The sequence below is a fragment of the Musca autumnalis genome, unplaced genomic scaffold, assembly GCF_047663935.1.
Source record: "Musca autumnalis isolate F117 unplaced genomic scaffold, ASM4766393v1 scaffold_1, whole genome shotgun sequence".
Taxonomy (NCBI): Eukaryota; Metazoa; Arthropoda; class Insecta; order Diptera; family Muscidae; genus Musca; species Musca autumnalis.
This window is the reverse complement of record NW_027411644.1, coordinates 119,309,606-119,334,050: the sequence shown is the minus strand read 5'-3', so window position 1 is coordinate 119,334,050 and position 24,445 is coordinate 119,309,606. Positions and strand designations below refer to the sequence as shown.

The 24,445-nt window shown below is 35.4% G+C and overlaps 3 protein-coding genes and 1 long non-coding RNA gene across 5 annotated transcripts; 2 read left to right on the top strand and 2 right to left on the bottom strand.

Moving 5' to 3' along the window:
* Window positions 1-248: 248 nt before the first annotated feature.
* Window positions 249-3,737, bottom strand: LOC141405457 (uncharacterized). The gene is made up of 2 exons (XR_012413203.1): window positions 3,353-3,737; window positions 249-3,285 (listed from the first exon to the last, which is right to left on the bottom strand). It is a non-coding gene; the product is annotated as an uncharacterized lncRNA (long non-coding RNA).
* A 3,825-nt stretch (window positions 3,738-7,562) lies between these two features.
* On the top strand, window positions 7,563-11,293 carry Lap1 (leucine rich repeat containing protein 7 lap1). Its single transcript, XM_073989781.1, has one exon. It carries the CDS (start codon window positions 7,903-7,905, stop codon window positions 10,822-10,824), a length of 2,922 nt encoding a protein of 973 aa, XP_073845882.1. The 5' UTR covers window positions 7,563-7,902; the 3' UTR covers window positions 10,825-11,293.
* A 7,000-nt stretch (window positions 11,294-18,293) lies between these two features.
* Window positions 18,294-19,172, top strand: dUTPase (Deoxyuridine triphosphatase). Of its 2 annotated transcripts, none has more exons than XM_073963752.1 (2): window positions 18,294-18,439; window positions 18,506-19,172. In XM_073963752.1, exon 2 carries the CDS (start codon window positions 18,506-18,508, stop codon window positions 19,064-19,066), a length of 561 nt encoding a protein of 186 aa, XP_073819853.1. In that variant the 5' UTR covers window positions 18,294-18,439; the 3' UTR covers window positions 19,067-19,172. The 2 variants fall into 2 exon arrangements, with proteins under 2 accessions (XP_073819853.1, XP_073819854.1); XM_073963753.1 differs by having other exon boundaries at window positions 18,314-18,435.
* A 3,067-nt stretch (window positions 19,173-22,239) lies between these two features.
* On the bottom strand, window positions 22,240-23,939 carry LOC141390786 (uncharacterized). Its single transcript, XM_073963751.1, has 2 exons — window positions 23,140-23,939; window positions 22,240-23,077 (listed from the first exon to the last, which is right to left on the bottom strand). Exons 1-2 carry the CDS (start codon window positions 23,809-23,811, stop codon window positions 22,997-22,999), a joined length of 753 nt encoding a protein of 250 aa, XP_073819852.1. The 5' UTR covers window positions 23,812-23,939; the 3' UTR covers window positions 22,240-22,996.
* Between the last annotated feature and the right edge of the window lie 506 nt (window positions 23,940-24,445).

The window sequence follows — 24,445 nt, the reverse complement described above, 5'->3', positions numbered from 1 at the left end:
ATTCGAGCATATACAAAAAAATAACATCGAATCACACAAAGCATCATTGTTGCTGCTGAGTAACAACCGTAGTATTCGCTGTGGATGGTAGGGTACCTATAGATGGAGCAGGATACCCTTATGCCCTCCCATGGACTCCTAACGAGTCCCCATTATGGGCCTCAGAAATTTGAGAACCCCCAAAGATAATGTTGACTGAATGCCCTAACCTTTTTGCAACCCTCCCTTAAATAACTTCTCAGTACATGTTTTTATATTCAATTACAATTCAAAAATCCATTTAGGTTTATTGATATAGACTCAACGGCTATATAAACATAGAAAACTTATGGTCTAATTTAATTTAGATTTATATTCATATAGCCCCTTTGGGGATTAGTGTAAAAAAAATAAGATGTAAATGTACAAGATTGAACAATTAGGAACCTAATGTTCATCCCAATTTTGCGTGCCACTCTGCACCTTAATTTCACTATGCATGAATCTGGACCTAATGACCTAATGAGCTCAGTAGATAATTGGTTATGCCGCAGTTTCGGCGGTTTATATTTTCTTAAAGAAAATAAAACTGGGATCAACACTAACAAATCGAATAAAAATTAATAACTTGTGGTAAATTAGATGATTTATAGAAAAAAATGTTCGTATAGCTATGAGTATGCACCTAAACATTCGAAGTTCACTCAAAGCAATACACCTACCGATATATGGCGACCCATATATAAGTATATGGATGCATGGAGTGGTAGATCAAACGCTAAGTTCATAAGTGAGTAACACTTAAGGTGATATATACGGATACTGCTTAAATTCAAATATGGAATGCAATAAAAATTTATATAAAACTAAGAAAGTAAAAAAAAAGTATATAAATATCTTATATAGGTTCGCTCACGTGCGACCCTGAGGTCATAGGAAAATAAACGCAATTGCAAATAAACAGGGTTCAAAGAATTGCTATCTTTTATTCAATTCGGAAATTCATCGGTTAAACGAGAGACAAGTCAGAACCCAGAATTTTTCCAATACGGAGCCAATACAGAATCTGAAGTTAGGATTTCGAACCGACTAGCTGACCATAATTACCACTGACGTCAGAATCCCGATTGTATCATCGTACCGAATTGTTAAGATAGATTTTGAATATTTTCTCTTCTTGTTAAATCATTAATTTATTTGTTAATGTGGGATTAAGTTAGAAAAAAAATCTAAGGATATATTGAGGATAGGAAATTTCAGTGATGAAAGTTTAACCCCGTATGTCCAAACTTCTATTTTGGACCTTTGATCCGATCGAATGACTAACTGGATTTAGACTTAAGGATCTAAACATGAATGTGTTCAAGATTCGGTTCTTTGATTTAGATGTAACATATGGTCAGGTTTCGATTCGAAACTACAGTATTACTCACGATAACGATCGGTCTGAAATCGGTACCAGATTTGATGCGAAATTTGGACTTGATACCAATTAAAAGAAAAAGGATCAATGGAATCCATTAAACTACTCGGTTTGAATTCAAATCTGAATTGAAATCTGTCCAGTATTTGTTTTCGAACCTCCAAAAAAAAAAGTCGTTATAAAGTTCGTTTGAATCTGGCACAGAGTGTGGAAAGAAAGGGGTTTGAATTCAGTATGAAATGAAAATCCAATAAAATTTATTATGATGTTCGATTCATATCGAATTAAAACACGCCATAAATAGCGAGATCTCAATAAAATCCAATTTGAATTCGATACGAAGTATGAATTGGTGTTGTATTGAATTCAATTTGAATATCTTAATGAAATTCAAATTGAACTCGATACAAAATATGAATTGAAATTAATGTTGAATTTAATTGAGTATCTCAATGGAATTAAAATGAAATGACAATGAAAATGGAAATTTAATTCGATACGAAATATGCATTTGAGTTGTATTGAATTCAATTTGAATATCTTAAAGAAATTCGAATTGAACTCGATACAAGATATGAATTGAAATTAATGTTGAATTCAATTTGAGTATCTCAATGAAATTCAATTTGAATTCGATACAAAATATGAATTGGAAATAGTTACGAATTCATATCAAAATCCAATAAAATGTTCCATTCATATCGCATTCAAACTTGGCACAAAAAGCGAATTCCAATCGGTTACAAATCGAATTTTAAATTCCAATAAAAATCCAATTACAATTCGATATAAAATTTGGTACGGAATATGGATTGAAATTGGTATTAAATTCATTTAGAAATACAATTACATTTCAATACCGAAATTTGTTCGAGTTCCATATCAAGTCTGGTTCCAAAATCCCAATCCAATTTGTTATCGCGAAATTCCATTTATGTTTCTCTTGTTTTCTTTTGCAAAAGGGAAGAGCACATGGGTATTAAGCTTGAATCTGAATCTAACCGAATGAAAAAAAGGTTATATTGACACGTGCATATTGAATCCCGTTATGGAAAGCACTGGAAACTGAACTCAGGGCTCGCACGTGATAGAAAATAATATAAATTATACGAAATTTAGTTTTGAAGTCTATAATAGGTTTCAGGAATCTTTTCCGGGAACTAGCGGCTATATTCGGCTGACCGTCGAATGATGTATTAAAAAACTGGTCCCATTTCTATCCCTGTCTGTAACGGGGAAGAAATGGGCACCCTCGAATTGAAAATATTCACGGTGTGAATGTCACGACTGTACCGGCTGGTATATACGTACTTACATCAGAATCCTGCACAAGGCAACTTTAATGTTTAATCTTGTTCCACCAGATTACACTTGCAGTTTATGGGATTTGACTGAGACTGTAGTGTGACTGGAGTGTTGGTGACGATGACAGGAATCCGGTAAGGTATGTTGGTTTGAGACAGCACGGGATGGTTGGTACTGTCGAAGCGTTGACGGATTGACTCTTTGAAGGCAGCCTCTGTTGTTGCCGACGTAAATCTTCTCAGAATATTTTATGTTAAGTTGGCCAGTTGTTCGCTGGTTTATGATGACGAGCTTTCTGACAAACACAAAATTGCAGAATGGGGGAGTATTTATATGAAACTTCGGGCTTCAAAAGCACAAAATTGCAAACGGTGGTGCCTTTGTTAACGACAGTTCGGCTTTTGGGTGCAGTGTAAGTTAGTTTTCCGGAATAAAAGAAGTGGGCATTAATGGCTGACAAGTCGGTGTGGAAAAATGTTGTGGTTTTGGTTCTTCTCTAACGCTGTTAACCTCGTGGTGGTACAGCCCCTCGGGTAACGGTACTTCGGCTTTGTGCCGTGAGTTTCTTTTTGCAAATGCTGAAAATTTGCAAAATGTTTCTTAAAAATGTGTTTGTCACAAACAACACGCAATAAATTTACTCACATTATTAATAATGGCTTTCCCACTCCAATTGGAATATCCAATTGTAATATTTCCCTGCACTGCTATGTGAATTTGCCGTTTGTTGGAATGTTCTGGCATTCCATGTACCACACAATTAATCTTTTCCTGTTTCGTCTTAGCACTTCAACCGTCGTTTAAAAATGATTTGCAACAAATTATGTCGTATATTGGCAAACCTGTCTTTGCCTCTTTTCTTTCGAACTCAGGCCTGCCAACCGGCAGAATACATATTACACGAAAGAACAGCTGATCGCAATCAACTCTGTAATTAGGGTGTTGCTCGATACGTGCCGCAAAAACTTTCATCATTTGTTATGAAAGTTTCATTGAGTGGCAAAAGAAATATGATCGGCTGACATAACAAATTCGGTGGAAAATTTAGATTTTTTGAAGAAAATCGGTCCGAATTCGGAAAGAAATTCTGGAAAAATTCGAAGAAAAGATTAGATTTTCTGGAAAAAATCTGATGAAATTCTTGGCCGCTGACGTTTTTGATATTGACACACAACACAGAACAAATCCCCAAACTCAGAAACAATTCTCTTTTAATTCCCTATTTATGGATGATTCTAATTTCAAACTTCCTAATGATTTTCCCTCTTGTTATCATTTTGTGATTAATAGTAGAAGAATGTGCACGAGTATGTTAAAGCTATCAACACTAGCTTGAATTATTATATGTTGCATTTATATTAAAACAATTCAAAAACTGTATATGCGAATTTTATAAAAAATCACTTTGTTTTTCGACAACAATCGAACAAAAAGATCCGTTAGAAAATCGGTTAGACATCGGAACGAATTCGGAACGAGGTTCTTAAGGTTCTTCAGAAAATGTGCAGAGATTCTTAAAAAAAAGTTTTAGAAAATCGGTACAATTTCTAGAAAAACATTAGAGAAATCGACAAATATCTAAAATATATTCAGAAAATTTCGGAAAAAAATCGGAAATCAGAGCCCTCGGAAAAAATTGTTAGCTGGGAAATACTCATTTTTGTGTTAAATGCTGTAAAAAGTGACAATACTCACATAAACCTTTTTGGTACATTTATGTAAAACCGTACTTCTTTTTGTTCAAAAAGTACGCTTGTATAAAATGACTTCAAAAACGCAACACTAGATGTGAAAATTACGAATGAGAGTCAAAACGGAAACCACGTTTTTGAGCAGTCAAACCTTATCGTCTGAAAACGTTCTTACCTTCAGGTGGTAAGAATTATTACATTATTTTTAACATGGCATGTGCGCATGAGGCAACAATTTTAACAACGCATACATTTTATCCAATTTTATGGGATTCAACAGAATTACTTTTTTAATTTTCAAATACAATACACACATAAACCTTTTTGGTACATTTATGTAAAACCGTACTTCTTTTTGTTCAAAAAGTACGCTTGTATACAATGACTTCAAAAACGCAACACTAGATGTGAAAATTACGAATGAGAGTCAAAACGGAAACCACGTTTTTGAGCAGGCAAACCTTATCGTGTGAAAAACGTTCAAACACACAAAAACAAACAGAAGCGGAAAAATAGAAAAAATATTAAATAAAAATAAAATGGATGTAGCTTTAATTTAATATAAATTGTAAACAACATATTTAATAGCAATTTGGCAGATTATTTTTGCATTATTCCATTCCATTTTTAATTTTCAAGCATTTTTTTGCAAATTCGCGTATGTATACGTAAACAAAGATCAGCTGACTGGCATCTTATATTATTTTAGACTAGTCTAAACAACTACGATTTGAAAGTTGGATTTAGAAATCGAGTCGATTTAAAATGACTCATGGTTTAATAAGAAAGGTTAGCCAAAGCTTTATGTCAATTTAAATTTTTTCATTCGAGTATGCTTAAAACTTCAAAACAATGTAAACAAACTGTGTATGTGTGTGTGGTGTTTGAATAATATGCCAAACAATTTTAAAAACAATCAAATTCAATGATTTTTAAAATTGTTTTTAGACGATTTGTATGGAAGAAATTGGTGAGATTTGCATTGAAACAATCAGTTTATCATATTCACAACTCGATTATGTGGAGAAAACTTAACTCTTTATTCATTTTTCGCGTTTTTTATAAAATGCTCAAAAATGCATTGTAAACAAACCCATTAGTTGCTTTTATTTTGAAGTTTTAGGAATTCAAGAAAAACAAGGGTTCTATAGATTTTTTTCATTTAAATCTACCTCTTTACTTATACCATGAAATGACTATTCTAAACGGGCTATTAAACAGTGGTTTTTGCACGTCAAAAATCACCACAAGTAGCGGGAAAACCACCAAGTTGGCACCCCTGAAAAGAATAGACAAAGAAATCCTCTCACCTAAATTCTCTCACTCAATGAGAATTGAGGCAGCTTACGAGATACTCAATTTTTAAAATGGCAAGAACTATACATTTTTAAACTATTTTCGATGGTAAAAGACAATATGTGGGTAGTATTTGGCCGGATCAACATCCTCATATAAAAAAATCTTGCAATTTACCCAAAAACAAAATGCAATTGAGTGAACACACAGCATATTGGTTGTAAGAGCGAACCCTACAAAAAAACAAGCACACTACGATAGGTGTGTTCGTTTACTCAATAATTTGTACAAATTTGTACAAGTCCAGTAACTTCTTGCAATCGACTAAGCTCTTTTGTATTGTAATGTAGAGTAAACGAACAACATCCAGTAACAATTTGTACAAATTTTGAGTAAACGAACACACATAATTTCTCTGTCTATTTTTTTATTTGTCTATGGTTTCTATATAGCCCGCCTTTCAGCATCTGCGCTAGAGTTAGTCGATGGTCAGACTAGCACGATTTCAACATGACGACGTCAAGTTTATAGGCGAGGTGTATGAAGTAGTGGTTTTCTGTATTTGTTGTGTTGCCTCTTCTTGTTATTCGTTTCAAGTTTTTTTTGCATTTTTTTCATTTTTTATTTTCTCAAGCAAACGTTAACAACAGAACAAGCATAAAAAATTTAATAAAAACATTTAAGCTTCGTTCCAGTACTTTTTTAATGATTAAAGTGTCAAAAGAGCAATCTGTTGAAAATGAGTCCAACACACACATTTTTCCAAAATTTACGGGAACGGAAAAATGGCAGAAACGTCAAAAAAACTGGAACAAATGTCAAAGTCGGCGTGTCAGCCAATCGGAAGCATGCAAGCAAATTTGTCGTGTAAAAAGTTTCTAAAGAGAGAGCCATTCAGCGCCATTTTTGTTCAAAGAGAAGTGAACATTTTGCAACTTTTTGGTGTACGGGAACGCATTTCGGGGAAAAATGTTCAAAATGTGTAAAAACTTTTTAGTTCTGGAACGAAGCTTTAATTAATGAAATAGTGAAAATTTGACTAGACCGCGTTTAGACATTCAAACTGGAGCAATAGAATTTATACATACATTTTAATTTTGATATTTCCACTTATTTCGAATTGTTTTTGCTTAAAAAAATAGTTTTTCCTCCAAAAGGTCTTTTCAATTGTCTTCGCTGTTGTTTGTTTTTCGACAGAGAAAATAAAATTAAAGCAAATGCAAAAACGAATCTGCAGCCAACTTCAGTTTGTATACGAAGAAAAACGAAACAAAACAGAATTTGCCAGTACAGAGGTGTGGGTACCCCATCTTATTCTTCTCTACTCCCTCGCCCATAAACTCAATTTCTTTCCCATCAACTTTCTCTGTATAAACACGGACTTTGGGTCTTATGATTTTTGAAATTCAGTAGTCACACGCGCTCCCCGCTCTCACCCAAAAACTCAATTTTCTTTACCGCAAATTTGCACGTGTGACTACTGAAAAACGAAAAAAATGAAATGAAACCACTATGTGTGTTCGTTTACTCAAAATTTGTACAAATTGTTACTGGATGTTGTTCGTTTACTCTACAGTACAATGCAAAAGACCTTAAGGCCTGCGTACATAAGCTGCTCTGCCTGATTGCCTTGCTTTCCTGCTTCATTTTTGTCATAATAAAAATAAAAGAATAAAGAAGGCCGAGGAAATTTCGAACTGGGTTGCCCTTTTCTTTTTTATTCTTTTATCTGAAGCAAGCAAGGTAAGCAGGCAAGGCAGCTTATGTACGCAGGGCTTTAGCCGATTACCAGAAGTTGCTGAACTTGTACGAATTTGTACAAATTGTTGAGTAAACGAACACACCCACTGTTCTTCAAAAGTCGAGTATTCAATTACCCACACAACCAATGGTCGACTACGATTTTTAGACTTTTCAACAAAAAAGTCGACTTTCGTATCCCTAACAAAAACAATTCATTTCTTAAAAAACACCGAAAATTAAAGAAAGTAAATCCATAATAAACAATGGCAGAGGCATATTGGAACGGTCGCAGCTAAATCCCAGCAGATTAGTGACTCAAACATCACTGCGCTTCATTCGCATTTAATGTTAATGAGCATTTTTATTCACTGTGCCTTTTTGTGATACGATCTGTGTTCCGTTCTTTTCCTCGTCTTATACCTACCTACCTGCCTGACAAATGTAAAACTACTCCCTTCAACAAAGATGCCTTTATCGAAATGTTTTCCTTGTCTGCAATTCAAAAACGAAGAAGTTGTTAACAAACTGGACTACAGTAATAACGTACTCACCGATGTGTTCCCACTGGTTTGGCAGCATGAGAGAACTCTTGAAGAACTGTACTTGACTTCGACCAGAATCAACAATCTACCACCGCAGCTCTTCTACTGTCAGGGCCTGAAAGTACTCCACGCCAACAATAACAACCTGGAGACTATACCTGAGGCGGTAGGAACTTTACGACAATTACAGCAGCTGAATTTGAATCGCAACTACATTTCCAATGTACCAGATAGTATTAAGTCATGCAAGAATCTAACACACTTGGATCTTAGCTGTAATACTCTGCAACGTTTGCCTGATGCCATTACATCGCTTATATCGCTGCAGGAGTTGTTGCTGAATGAAACCTACATGGAATTCCTGCCGGCCAACTTTGGTCGGCTGGTTAATCTCCGCATAGTAGAATTGCGGCTAAACAACTTGGTCTCTTTGCCCAAGTCAATGCAGCGCCTAACGAATTTACAGCGACTGGATATTGGAGGTAACGAGTTTACAAAAATTCCCGATGTTGTCTTCGAATTGAAGCAATTGCGTGAGTTCTGGTTTGACTTCAATCAAATACGTGAGATTCCACCCATGGCTGGTAAGCTGCGTGAACTGCAACATTTCGAAGCCAATGGAAACTTCATCACTTCGCTACCAAACGAAATAAGTAATTGGCACAATTTGGAGGTGATATCGATCTCTACAAATGACTTGACAACATTCCCCTTTAGCATAGGCATGCTAAAGTCTTTGGTCACATTTAAGTGTGAGTCGAATGATCTCACAGAATTACCCGATAGTATTTCCAACTTGGAGAATCTCGAAGAGCTTGTGATAAGCCACAACAAGGTGAAACGTTTGCCCAGCACAATAGGTCTACTAAGAAAACTTCGATATTTGTTTGCCGACGATAACGACTTACGCCAGCTTCCAGATGAAATCTGCTCTTGCAGCAGTCTCAGCGTATTAAGCGTTAGTCGAAACAAAATCGCCGAATTGCCTAGCAACATTGGCCACCTTCGACAGCTCAAAGTTTTGAATATTGTGCAGAATCATATAGCCACACTACCGGTGTCGGTATTTAGTTTAGTTAATTTGACTTCCCTGTGGATAAGCAATAACCAGGCTCAGCCATTGGTGCCATTGCAATACGTGGATGCCACAAAGAAAACACATTTAACGTGTTTTATGCTGCCTCAACTGGGCTCTAAACAGAATACAAGAAATAAAGATAATGAATCGGACGATCAGCTATACAATAGCATAAGACGGCAACCTAATAATGTGGTGGGTGAGGTGCCCAACAACTGTGTAAGTCCTGCTCGTCGCATATGTTTTGCTGAAGAAACCACAATACTCAACACTAATCAAAATTCACCTACAACTGGAACTACAACCGGAAAGATCAGCGAACGTGAGGAAATGGTAACAGTGCCTTTGCCACAACAACAGCCGCCCCCATCGACGTCGTCTGCTTCCACATCTTTCGCCATGCCTTCAAACGCCTACGGTGGTACAAGTCAGCTACGGGATGGTGTTCATTTTGTACCTGCAGCCCAAACTAAAGACTTCCTAATGCGTTCTCCAACGCCTTATCCAAAGGAATTGCGGCTTATGGCAAAATATTTGCGTCGCAATCAGCATAAACCCTTTGAAGAGCAGTACAGCAAGGAACCTGGAAATGTTACAGATGTTGCCAACATTGTAGCTAGCAGTAGTGCTAACCAGCAGGAATTTGTTCAATTTATTCCAAGTAGTCAGTCGACAGTAACAACATATGTTACAAACTATGCTTTACATCACTCTCCTAGAGATGCAGGGAACCAAATTATTTTGCAAACTCATCCCTCCTCTGTCCAGTGGCAACAACAACAGCAATTCCAACAGATAAATGAAAACTCACAAATGCCACCACCTCTTGGCATGGGAATTGTGCCCAATGGAAGTATTTACTACGAACATAATAGTCCAAATGAAGTCTACCAGCAATATCATCAGCCTATCCATCATCAGCAACAGCCACCATTACAGGAATACCAATTCTACCAACAACAGGAACAACAAGCTCCAATGCCACCATCCCAACCACAGGAGCCTATATACTTCCATTCCAACATGCTGACTCATCAAATGGGTCAAATGACAATAGGAACAGCTAATGGAAATCTACCTGATCCGCCACCTTATCACATTGCCCGAAGTTTCACCAAAAAGACACCGGAAGATTTAACCAACTACGAAGCTATACGTCAGAAGCAACAACAACAACAAAATCACTCAGTGGAGAATGTCGATGAACATGCTCACGAAATCTACCAAATGGTAGATTTGTCACACGAAACAGACTATCAGAACAATTTTAAAACTTCACATATAACCAAGCAAGATGATGAAAATGTCTCGACATCATTCAACCAAACCCAATCTATAATGGACAACAGCAAAGGTGCAACTGAAATTGCATCCAATGACTCACAGACAGCTATAAAGGAAAATAATAATATAACGGACAACTCAAGGACAGCATCACCACACTTAAACTCAGCCGCAATGTTGACAAAATCAAACAACAAAGGTAAAACTCCATGGCTTTTTGGAGTGCATAAGAATCCTACTGTCAAACAAATCTCATTGAAATGGGAAGGTGATCGTGGTTTTCAAATAGACACCTTGCCCAACAAGGAAGGAATCTTTGTCGTCTCAACCACACCAGACACAGACGCATCACGATTACTGTGTCTCTATGACAAGATATTAGATGTGGACGGATGTGATTTTACAAATATTAGTGTAAACGAAGCCCGCCAAGTATTAGATAACACTGGAAATGTAGTCAGCATTATGCTTTCTCGTAGATAAACCCAAACTCCTGCAGAGCACCACATCCTCCATTAACACTCGACACATAAGGGCCTTGTAGACGTAAAAAGAAGTTTGTACCGCACCCTACAAGGCGGCAGTGTATTGCAATATTAAGATAGCCTGTGGGCATATCTTCCATTTTAGAAACATGTGCAAAAATAAGTCTGAAACACTTAGTGTTACAACAACAAAATTACAAAAATAAACATTGGATTACAAAAATAGAAAAAAAGAAAGAATATGAAATAATTTGTAACCTATTAAATTATACAAAAAAAAGCAATCGTATGACCAAATTCATAAAAGCTTTTTTCAAACAGACATAATTTTCCAACATAGAAATAATAACCCATTGCTGGAAAATGTATTTTTTCTTTGTTGAACTAAAAAAATAGAAACCCCCTTTTTGCATATTTAATAAAAATAAGATGCCATTTTTGCAAAACAAACTAAATACATACACAAATAATGAATGAATTTTGTTATAAACAATAATTATTCTTCACCTTACATTCGAATATATTCTGACTATTCAAAGTACATGAAAGCTAAAAAAATTTTTTGTTGGAGGAAATACCCCTAAATCGTTTCTGACTTGTAAAGTGGTAGTACGTTTATATTTACGAAATCGAGTGGATTTCAACTGTCAATTCCTTTGGGGGTTGGTTATACGTCAAATGAAAACTCATCTGTAGTGGGGTTCTCTAAGGCATTTTTTATTTATCGACAAATATCGTTAAAATTAAAATGCTTGGGCCTAATTATGTGAGTCGATATCGAGTTTTTTCGAACCGAGTACCCAAAGTTGGTATGATAACATTCGGTATCGAGTAAAATTATCGAGTTATCGATCAATTTTCTGCGAGACATTTCTCGTTGCTACATTACCAATCGTAAACAAGCAAAAGGAAAGAAAATGCAAGAAAAGTAATGTGCAAATTGAATCTTGCTTTCGTTTATGCAAAAAACAGATAAATTAGTTAATAAATGCGAAGATTTCTGAACAAAGTAAGAATAAAAAAATTGTGTTGAGAAATAATAGCAAAACTGAAAAAAAAATAATTTTCGTATTCAATTTAGAAAAATTTGTGTTTGCAGTCGTTTAAGGAAATAAGAGGAACATGTAAGTATTTCTGCGAAAAACAAAGAAAACAAAATTAAAGTTGTTATTTTTTAGGACTACAAAAGTAAACGGAATAAATTTTAAGCAAAAAGCGATTATGGCAGAATTCATGTTTCAACACCCATCTTTGGCCAAAGGAAAATTTAGTTGTCCAGATGCTCGGGCATATTCAAATCGTTTATGGGAGCAACTTGCAACTAAATTAAATGCCGCGGGGCCCCCACAGACCTAAAAGGAAATCATTCCCTACAGTATATTGGAAACCGCCACTTCCCAAAAGGGACATCGTTGCTGCCAACTGCAAAATTGGGGGGACAGATTTTGAACTTTGGCACGAAAATTCCAAACAAGAAAGTACATAACGGAAAGCCTCTTTTGTCAGCCTGAATCTCTGTAGAAATCTGTGAAGAAATATAATAGGCATAAGTTGAATAAACGGACTGGATTCGGATCGATGATAAAAAAATTTTCGGTTTGAAGGAAAATTTTGTTCGCGTTAGCCGAGATTTGTTCCTGTCCATAGGAGAAAGTCTTAAATCCCCGGCCGAAGGACGGCTATATATGAAAAAAATCGATTTCAGCTAACATATCGTCAAAACCAAGGGATTTTTTGTAGTTTCGGAGCCTATATCTCGGGAAGTATGGACTTCCTGACCATGATATATATATTGGCGTAATCAGCATTGCAAGACCTATCTGTGGTAAAAATATTAGGTCGATCCGAATCCAGTCCAAACATTCATCCTGCTCCAAAGGTTCACTGTGTGAACGAATTTGTTTACGAATTAAATTAATGTTGTCATCTTCTTCATCAGAAGAAGATAACAAGAATAACACAGATGGATCCATTTTATTATTTTATCATTTCTTATAAAAATTGCGCCAACCAAGAATGTTTCTAATAATTCTGCCAAAACAACCGTACGTTTATTAAGGTAGATGCATTAGCAGTATGTCACAACAATTTAAAAAAGGATTTCCAAACATTAATAATGTTCTTATTTTCTTACCACAACTTTATTCCGAAATTATTATTCAAAGTATTTTTCAAAAAATTTCGCAAAAATTTACATTTTTTCATTCATAATAATGCTTTTTTTCGTTTTTGTTTTAAAGTAAATACTTTTTCGGCATCTACCTATAATTATGTTCCTTAAAGAAAATATAGGCTTTCACAGTTCGATTACCGGTTTTCACAGTTCGATTACCGGTTACTATCGAAAAAATCGATAACAATGCTTAAACGTTTTCGATCGAGATTTATAATGCCGTTTCTTTATCGTGTCGAAAACAAATTCACGAGTAATTTCTCGATCGAATCGACTCACATAATTAGGCCCCTTATAATTTCGGTAATTAACGATGTTTCCCGGTAAGTTAGCGACGAATAAAAAGTAGTCGCAAGTTCTACCGATAGCAACAGTGATGTCAACTTTTATTTGAACTTTTTATTAATCATTTTGCGTTTTTTTAACGATTTTTGTCGATAACCAAAAAATTCGTTGGAGAATCCCACTACTGGGGTCTAATTACGACATTCGATCGAGTATTTGCTCGCGAATGAAAAAATCGAACCTTGAAAACCTATTCGCACCACCATTTGGTAACTCGAAAAATGAGTTACAGAATTCCACTACTGAATGAAGTTCGAATTGGGAATTTGTTCCCATGGGAAAAAGGTATGCATTCTCTATCTTGAATTGTGGGAGAATTTGGTGTCTTTTTGTGGGAAAAATCTCCCCAGCAAACAGTGTGGGAGTTTGAAAAAATGTTTCAAGAAATTTCATATTTTTATGAAATTTCATATTTTAAGACATCTACATGACTAAATTATTGCAAATATTTATAATCGGCATGTGGTTTGCTTAATAAAAGCATACAAAATGTATGTCATTAGTAGACTTCGGATTTTGCATATTCTTATATTAAGGGAAATTATATACTATGTACGACAATTGGAGTAATTTTAGCGTCATTCCGAGGACGGATTTAATTTTTTAATTTATTTATTTTCATAAATGAGAACCTAGCCCATAGGGCCAAGAACGGTTCCAAAAACCACAACACATCTACTACTCCAATATCTTAAAAACTAACAAAGCATTTGTTTTTTATGTATTGAAATACGAGAAAAAGAGTCATGGTTGATTCTATTAACGCCGCACAGCAAATAACAAATCAATTTTTTAGCAGATCCCCAAAAAATCCATGTATTTGTTTTTTTTTACAACGTTCCATTTATTTTTTTAAGATTTTATTAATTTTAAAAATAAACAAAAACAAAACTTGAAGTTTGTCACCATTGACAATTTTGGAAGAAAGCGGGCATAGGTGTAGGGTTGATTTTCTATGGTTTTTTCGAACCTGGGGCCTAATTATGTGATTCGATATCGAGTTGTTTCGACCTGAGTACTCAAAGTTGGGATGACAACATTCGTTATCGAGTAAAATTATCGAGTAATTGAGCATAAATTTGCGAGTAATTTATCGAGGCCAAATTGCCTATCGTAAACAAATAAAATGAAAGATTTCTTATTGTCTTTTTGTTTAAAATGTAAAAATTGTTGTTTGTTGTCGTTTTATAGAAGGAAAAACGATGTTAGTAAATAATTGGCAGCATTTTTTAGACAATATAACAAGAGAAATTTGGAAAAGTCCTCTGCAGTCGTTTTTAGAAATTGTGATAAATTTAGAATCAAAATGCAAGCAATCATTAAACAAAAACTAGTTTTGCAGTTGTTAAAAAATAAGTTGAAAAATAAGCATTTCTGCAAAACAGAAAAAAATATTTAATATTAATAGCCTTTATTTTATAAGTGAAGTACATTTTAAACATTTCATCCCCCGTTGTTTACCAAAGGAAATACATATTCTCTCAGAGAGGCTAATGCAAAACACCCACCAAACTCTCTCTCATTTATTTTGAGAGAGGATTATTAAGGTAGATGTATTAGCAATCCGTTACAACAATGTCAAAAAGATTTTGCAAGAATTAATAATTTTCTTATTTTCTTAGCACAACTTCATACCGAAATTATTATTCAATGTATTGTTCAAAAAATTCCACAAATATTTACATTTTTTTCATTCATAATTTTGTTTTTTTTGGTTCTTGCTTTCAAACAAAACACCTTTTTTACATCTACCTTCATAATATTCCCTATAGTATACATAGGTTTTCATAGTTCGACTACCGGTTACTCTCGAAACATTCGATCAATGATTTCGATCGAATCTCGTCATGCCGCTTTTTTATCGTGTCGAAATCTTTTTCACGAGCAAATACTCGATCGAATCGAATCACTTAATTAGGCCCCTGTTCTACCTTCCTTATTCTACCATGGTTTTAGCTTCATTATCCTACCAAAATGCCTGAAATTTGGTATTTAGTTATCGTTGGGTGTATAAAACTTTCCACCTGAAATTTGTTGGTATAAGTCCACACATTCATATAGCCCCCATAGAACGGTACCTCCCGATATTCGGTATTTTGAAGGTTTTAGCTTCATTATCCCATCAAAATGGTTGAAATTTGGTAATTAGTCTTCGTTGAGGATATTAAACGTTCCACCTAAAATTTGTTGGTATAGGTCCACGCCTTAACATAGCCCCCATAGAACGGTACCACCCGATTTTCGGTATTTTGAAGTTTTTAGCTTCATTATCACACCGAAATATCTGAAATTTGGTACTTAGTCTTCCTTGGGGGTATAAAACATTCCCCCAGAATTTTGTCGGTATCGGTCCACGACTTCATATATTCCCTATAGAACGGTAACTCCCGATTTTCGGTATGTTGAAGGTTGTATTGAGGCCACAACCTTCAAAATACCGAAATTTGGTATTTAGATATCGTTGGGGGTACTCAACTTTCCTCTTTAAAATTGTCGGTATAGGTCCACGCCTTCATATAGCCAAATACCGAAATTTGGTATTTAGATATCGTTGGGGGTACTCAACTTTCCTCTTTAAAATTGGCGGTATAGGTCCACGCCTTCATATAGCCACAATAGAACGATACATCCCGATTTTCGGTTTTTTGAAGGTTATGGCCTCGAAATTCCTCCGAAGTGGCTGAAATTTGGTATTTAGACTTCATTGGGGGTACTCAAACTTTCCTTCTAAATTGTTCGGTATAGGTCCACGCCTTCATATAGCCCCCATGGAAAGATGCTTCCCGATTTTCGGTATTTTGAAGGTTGTGGCTTCAATATTCCACCAAAATGGCTTTAGTGTTGTATTTAGTCTTCGTTGGTGATATAAAACTGTTACCCAGAAATTTGTCTGTACAGGTCCACGCCTTCGTATTGCCCCCTTTTCTAATTCGTCGGTATAGGTCCACGTTTCGATATAACCCCCTTAGAATGGGGGTACCTCCTAATTTTCGTAATACTGAAGGTTGTGACGTCAATATACCACCGAAATGACTAAAATTCGTTATTTAGTCTTCCATAACCCCTTGGAATACTAAATATTCCAGAAGAGTATTATCAGTATAGCTTTGTTCCAGAACTAAAAAGTTTTTACAACTTTTACACATTTTACCCGAAAAACCGATCCCGTACACAAAAAAGTTGTAAAATGTTCACTCTCTTTAAACAAAAATGGCGCTGAATTGCGCTCTCTTTAAAAATTTTTACTCGACAAATTTGAGCGTGTAAAAAATAGTAACATGGTTGCCGGCGTCTGATTGGCTGATACGCCGACTTACACATTTGTTCCAGTTTTTTTACGTATTTTCCATTTTTTTTCCATTTCCGAACTATTTCAAAAAACTTTTGTCTGAGAACGAAGCTTATCTTAGAAATGAAGCAAGGTAAGCAGGCGAGGCAGCTTATGTATCCAGGCCTTTATTCTTTTATAAAAATTACGCCCAACATTAGTCGTGTTCCTTTACGTGTCTAAGGTTACCAGTTTTTAAAACTTTTTACCCGTAAGCGTTCCCTTAAAGCATACAATTTATATGAGAGTAGTTCACCACATTTACAATTTTTTGCCACTGCACAGTGTCCAATTTTCCGTTCAGTGTCGCCAACAAAATGTGCGTTCTTTAATAATAGATGTCTGTACTTGCAGATTTTTTCAAGGTCACTTTTAACAAAAAATTATGAAAATAGTTTGAGTAAGATCGAGCTGGGCTGTGTACCTTATCATTTCATAAAAAGGGAAGTTTTTTACCAATCTCCATCGAAAAATCATGCACTTTTCGTTTTTATGAGACATTTTGTCTATTTTGTCTATATATATTTTCGTTGATTCAGAATGTCGGAATATAGTATAGGGTAACTTCCTGGCATTTAAATAAAATTTAGAGTTTTGATGTATTCTAGTCCCTATAGTAAAATTTTATGGCGAACAAATTTCTAGAATATTTTAGTCCGATATGATCACATTTTAAAAGAGATGTTAACGATTTGTCGAAAAGGCTACCAAAAAGACCGCTTTTTTGACCCGCGCAAGGTTTAATTTTTTAAGAAAAATATTCTTGTTAGTAAGGTTGCCAAATACACCATATACTTAAAGTGCAAAGATTTCAAGCAATCTAAACTCAATTAGTTCCAAAACTGTAGACATGGTAGACGCTTGTTTGGTCTCTTGGTTTTTTTTTTGGCAAAATTGGTACCGATGTTTCCTTTGTATTTAATGCAAATAGAGATTTCATTTCTTTGGTGACTTATGCAAAGTTTACATTTACGAAATCCACTCGATTTCAACTGTCAATTCCATAGCTCAAACGTCAAATGAAATCTCATCTGGATTTCATTTAAGCTATCTATTTGACAGTTGAAATCGAGTGGATTTCGTAAATGTAAACCAAGCATTATAGCGAAATTTAGCTGAAAACACTTGTCTTTGACGCCTTTCTTCTAAAATCATGTTTTGCATTACAATTTTGCCAAAACTCACATGACCACTTAACCTTAAAATGTGTTTATAATTTTGCATATTTCTGGAGTTTAGGTAAGATACAGTGTTTTCGTGTATTTTAGGACCTATAATAAAAATTGATGGCGAACAAATTTGTAGAATATTTTGATTTGATACGATCACATTTTATAGGAGAAGGGGCCAAAAAGGCCCCTTTGATGACCGTCTGAGGGTTAAAAAAATATGAAAACTTAAACCAGCGACCCGAAAACATAAGAACCCTAGGTTAGGTCAAAATCCATTCAGTTTTAGAATTTTGACCAGGTTTTTCGTAAAATTACACACTGTGCAGTGTTACCATTTTTAAAAGTAAAGGAACATTTACTTAAAAGTTGGATGTGTTTTCGGCTTTAAAAAACTTGCCAATTAACGCTTTACGTCAGACGTCGTAATAGGTGAATACCATGATATCAGCAATACAAATATGCAAAGTAATCAGTAATTGGCTTTTGATGCACATTGAGCCGCCAAAAAAATCACGAAATTAACAACCCCTTGCAAATATACGTCTCGTAGATCCTGCTATCAGTGAAGGTTCATTCAATCTGTCGTCAGTAGTGTGTAAAGTCCCATCGCTTTTTACGCATTGTTTCCTTTTGTATTTTAACCACTTTACCTAATTTGCAGATGGAACGTACTGAAGAAAACTCACCAGAAATTGTTGAAGCACAAGCGAAAAGAATGAAGCTAGATAGTAAATGTGTTTTGCGTTGGGCTAAACTAACAGAAAACGCCTTTGAACCAGTCCGTGGATCGGAACGAGCTGCTGGCCTTGATTTACGCAGTGCGTACGACTTAGTTGTTCCTGCTCGTGGCAAAGCTTTGGTAAAAACTGACCTTCAAATAGAAGTTCCAAATGGCTCTTATGGTCGCATTGCTCCGCGTTCAGGTTTGGCCGTTAAGAACTTTATTGACGTCGGAGCGGGTGTAGTTGATGAAGACTATCGCGGCAATCTCGGTGTGGTGCTTTTTAATCATGCAGATGTAGAATTTGAAGTTAAACGGGGTGATCGAATTGCGCAGTTGATATGTGAGCGCATATTTTACCCGGAACTTGAACAAGTGGACAAACTCGAAGAAACTAAACGTGGCGAAGGTGGTTTTGGTTCTACGGGCGTTAAAGACCTCCCAGAAAAAACGAATGGCTCCACCGATAAGCCGAAAGTAACTGAGACCAAATCTGAATAATTCCTAAATAGACGCCATAAAGTATTATTAAAAATAAGAATTTGCAGTTGGAGAACTAAATGTTGATTTTTTTAATAAATCGTTTTTCTATTAGAAAGAAAAAGAATATACATACATATTTTTACTCATATCCGTTGATTTACTCGTTTAGTACAGCAACTATGAATAATTTTTGGTCGTTCTAGGGAGGGGGGGATCAAATGCTTGTTTATTCGTAATATTTATAATTTTTTACATACAAATGAACTGTTTTGTAGGATGTAGCTGGCTACGTCCATGTGACTTCCGTATCGTCAGTTGCTTTGATTTGTTGAAACTTCGTCAAAAATATTTCAGTTGCACACTCATACATTGTTCCTCGAAAATGCTACTAAATTTATCGGAAATGTTTGCTTTTTACCTGCATTAAAAATGTGTGTTTCTGACGTTTCGAAACACGTAGCTTTTTGGTCGTTCTAGGGAGGGGGGGATCAAATGCTTGTTTATTCGTAATATTTATAATTTTTTACATACAAATGAACTGTTTTGTAGGATGTAGCTGGCTACGTCCATGTGACTTCCGTATCGTCAGTTGCTTTGATTTGTTGAAACTTCGTCAAAAATATTTCAGTTGCACACTCATACATTGTTCCTCGAAAATGCTACTAAATTTATCGGAAATGTTTGCTTTTTACCTGCATTAAAAATGTGTGTTTCTGACGTTTCGAAACACGTAGCTTCGCAGTTATTAAACACAACGGTGTTAAGAAATAACACTTCAGCCCTGATACTTGACTGACTTCTGAAACGTCAGTTGCTTTGTATTCGTGCATGAAACTAGGGGTCCTTAGATCGAGTTCCATACTAACGGATATGTTCTGTGACACACTTCACCTCTCACTTCACGTTACAAGCATTTTATTCACCCCATTTACGCTTCTTTTTAAATACCCTAATGAATCTTTGCCACAAGAAATTCGCGTGGAGAAATTGAGGCGTGAAGTGAGGTGTAATGTGTCTCAGAACATACCCGTAGAGTAATTTTTTTGAAATTGCAGTTTCGGAAATCAGTCATGTTTGCTTTTTACCTGCGGTAAAAATGCATATTTTTTGGGCCGATTCCGTACAGCGTGGCGAGTCGTGTCGCGTTGGCAAATGCAATTTTTCGATTCCGTATGGCAATATCGCCTGACGTCGTCAAATTTTGTCGCCGAAATGTTCATTTTCCGGCGACAACAAATTAGCTGTCGCCGTACATTTTTACTAACGAATAAAAATAAAATAAAAAAAAATAAAAATAACTTGTTATCGACGATTATTTTCTATCGCTGTACGTAGTGCATTTTTTAAATTTTGTCACAGAGACGATAGACGACGCGACATGACTCGCCTCGCTGTACGGAATCGGCCCATTTGACTTTTTGAAACACGTAGCTTCGCGGTTAATACGGCTTTAAGAAACATAATGGGGGTTATCATGAACGGCAATTCCCCGTGAATTTTTTTCACTTTCCTTAAGTTGCTACGGCGGAAAAACAAGTCACGGGAAAATTTCATTCATGATAACCCACAATACTTCACACATTTGCAGTCATTTGTCAAGCAACTGACGATACGGAAGTCAGCCTATATCTGATTCCTTGGGTGCAATAAAATGTTTGCAAGATGACAATAAAAACGCGGGTTTTTAACCATTTCGGAGCGTAGGTGATATATTGTCGTGATCAGGGAGCAAAAAGTTTTATCGCGATCCGAGCTTAGTCCCGGTCCACACTAGAACGATTTCAATGAATAAATTTCAAGAAATTAGGCGTTTAGATTGAGTTCCCACTATAGCAATTTCATAAAATTACTTTAGTATGGATCTCGATCTACGAACGACTAATTTCATGAAATTTTTCCAATGAAAACGCTCTATAGTGGACCGCGATATAACGGGTCAGCTCAAATTTCTGGATGCTTTATTGTTAGAGGACTTTAAAAATTGCATATTTAGAGGCCGACTTCAGTTGCGTTTCCGACAACAAATTTAGGGGTCGATCATCGATAACAATTATCGTTGAGTGGCGTTGCCAGTTGTCAAAATTGATCCACGTATGACGATACGGAAGTCAGCCTATATCTGATTCCTTGGGTGCAATAAAATGTTTGCAAGATGACAATAAAAACGCGGGTTTTTAACCATTTCGGAGCGTAGGTGATATATTGTCGTGATCAGGGAGCAAAAAGTTTTATCGCGATCCGAGCTTAGTCCCGGTCCACACTAGAACGATTTCAATGAATAAATTTCAAGAAATTAGGCGTTTAGATTGAGTTCCCACTATAGCAATTTCATAAAATTACTTTAGTATGGATCTCGATCTACGAACGACTAATTTCATGAAATTTTTCCAATGAAAACGCTCTATAGTGGACCGCGATATAACGGGTCAGCTCAAATTTCTGGATGCTTTATTGTTAGAGGACTTTAAAAATTGCATATTTAGAGGCCGACTTCAGTTGCGTTTCCGACAACAAATTTAGGGGTCGATCATCGATAACAATTATCGTTGAGTGGCGTTGCCAGTTGTCAAAATTGATCCACGTATGGCAACTCTCAACTGAAGTTGCGAATCTCAGTTGATGAAGCGGCTGTTTTTCAGCAACCACCAATTTAATTTAATAATTGAAATTTCCATTTCTGCATTGAAATTCATATCAGTTGATTTTGTAGACAGATTGGAATGTCTCGGTGTCATTTTGGACAATAAGTTGGACTTCACTTATCACATTGATCGAGTAGTCTCACGTACTAGCTTTGCTTTAGGCCAACTTTACAATTACAACTTGTTTTTACCTCGAGACATTAAAAAAGACTTTCATTAACGCTTTAGTCATGCCAAACATACTATATTGTCTTGAGCTTTTTTCCGGAACTACCTTATCCAGACTGAAACTTGTTAAAAACAACAATGCTATTCACGCTTTTCACACATAACGCCTTTCGCAATAGATTTTTTAGGATGCACATTTGACGATCTGATTAATCTTCGGTGCCTCCTCCCTTTTTTATAAGATTTTTAAATTCCAGTGTCCTTGTTTCCTTGCGACTTCCTTTACATTTTCTCGATTTACACGATCTACTAGCAGTTTTAAGTTAGAGTTTCTCGTCTCTTCAATTCCCTTCCCAATAATCTAAAAACGTTAAATTTCTACATTTCGAAAGCGCTTTCTTCTATTCTTTAGATCAACATATTAGTAATACCTCGCATATCCTGTTTTATTAATGTGTTATGATAAATTAACAGAAAAAAACAATTACATATGTATTTATAACTTTAAATTATAACTTTAGCTTATAAATAACATGTATTTATATATGAATTTGTATACACTATTTATATTACCGTATTTTGGAGTAGAAACTTTTATTATCAATATTGTAAAACTTATTGGCCTTAATGGGTACTTTACACGATATGTATTTTACATATGGATTGTCACTTTGCGTATAAATTTTGTATATAAAAGGTGACAACCCATATGTAAAATACATATCGTGTAAAGCAGGGGTGCTCAGAATTGTTCGTGTATTAGTAGTGCAATGGCAAATGAGAAATAAAGAGAGAATACGTGTGGTTTGTTTTTACGCTGATCAGTATAGATGTAACAAAATGTTTCAATAAATAAAATACATAATAAAAAAATGATCATAATGCTGAATTTGACAAAAATGCCTGTCGTTTCACTTTATTTAACTGTATGATTATCTCTTCTGACAACGCAACTACAGTTGAGTTGCTATCCATAATCGACCCCATTAGAATGTTAGTGCGATTTTACTGAGAGATTTGTTATCGCCGAATGACGAATAACTAACCACCTTTTTTTATTTGTTATAGTTCTCTCCTAGTTTGATGCTAATTTATATTGAATATACATATGTATTTCTAAAAACAACGACAATCATTATTACTCCAACATATATTTTTGTCGGTACATTAAAAGTTTTCGTATCCACCTTTCCTGTTTCTGCTCCTGATCGCCTAAGAACTAAAAAATTAAATATTTATTGGCATTGTAAAGTTTGAAAAAAAAAAACAAATAAAACTTACATTTGGATGGAATATTTCATCATCTTTTGCTAAATCGCTCTGTATTTCCATAGGCTTTGGAAATGATACAGTTTCTGCATTGAGGTCTATAATAACTTTTTCCGATTTTTCTGCCTCACGATCTCTTGTACTAAAGAATGTTGCCGGCTTAAAAGAGTCTTCCTCGATAGTCTCCAAGGCTTTTTGTACCTTACTATCCATTAAGTCGATACTTTTGGTAGCATTTGCTGTGCTGTTGCCGGTGGATTGTGATGTTGCGCTGGGAGCTCCTCTTGAGTTGCTTTCTGAACTTGGAGTTGGAGCTCTTGTTTTACTACTACGTGATGTTGAGTATTTAGAAGATGTTCGGCTGCTTCTACTACTACGACTACCTCTGGAACTTTCAGATGATTCCGATGAAGAACTGCTAGAACTAGAACTTCGGCGATGATATTTTGATTTCTTTGAATGTTTAGATTTCGATTTGCTTTTGTGTCGTCTTGATGAAGAAGAGTAGTAATCCCGATCTCTGTCACGGTCACGTTCCCTGTCTCTATCACGCTCACGATCACGGTCTCTTTCACGATACCTATCCCTATCACGCTCCCGTTCTCTATCCTTTGACCTAGACGATCTATGTCTAGAACTTTGATAGCTTGACGATCGTGATGAAGCCCTTTCAGATCCTCCCATACTTCATAGAACTATTTTTGTTTATTCTTTCCTGTTTGCGAAGTAAATTTGTTGTTTTGTTTTTTTCCGGTTGAATTAGTTTAATGTAATGGTTCTGTGAAATGAACCGTCGAAACCTGAGCAGATTAAAAAAGGTACTTCTACAACAATAATCAAATGGCCTGTTCCATGGTACAATTAGAAAGGTAGATGCCTCAGCCCAGCTGATCGAATCTAAAACGTCAAAAAACTATGAATTCGCCATGAAAAATCAAAACAAAAAACCATATGATTCGGTAAGTAAGAGATAGCATGTCTACACTTTATAGACAAACACAAGCGACAAAAAGAGACAACAAGAGACCATTTAGCGAAAATTTTGGCAGTTTACATTACAAAAAAAGTTGCTTTGTTGTAGCAATTCGCCGATGCATCTACCTTTCTTATTGTACCATGGTACAAGTATTGTACCATGGTACAATTTTGCACAAGTAATTCACAGAAATGTAAAATAGAATAAACAATTGCTTTTATTTTATAAAAATAATAAAAAATGCATTTTACTTTTCCGAAAAATGTGTACGTGTAACTACGGATTTACTTTCTCACACACACAAATCAGAAAAGCACGAAATTTCTATTTTTTTCAATGAAT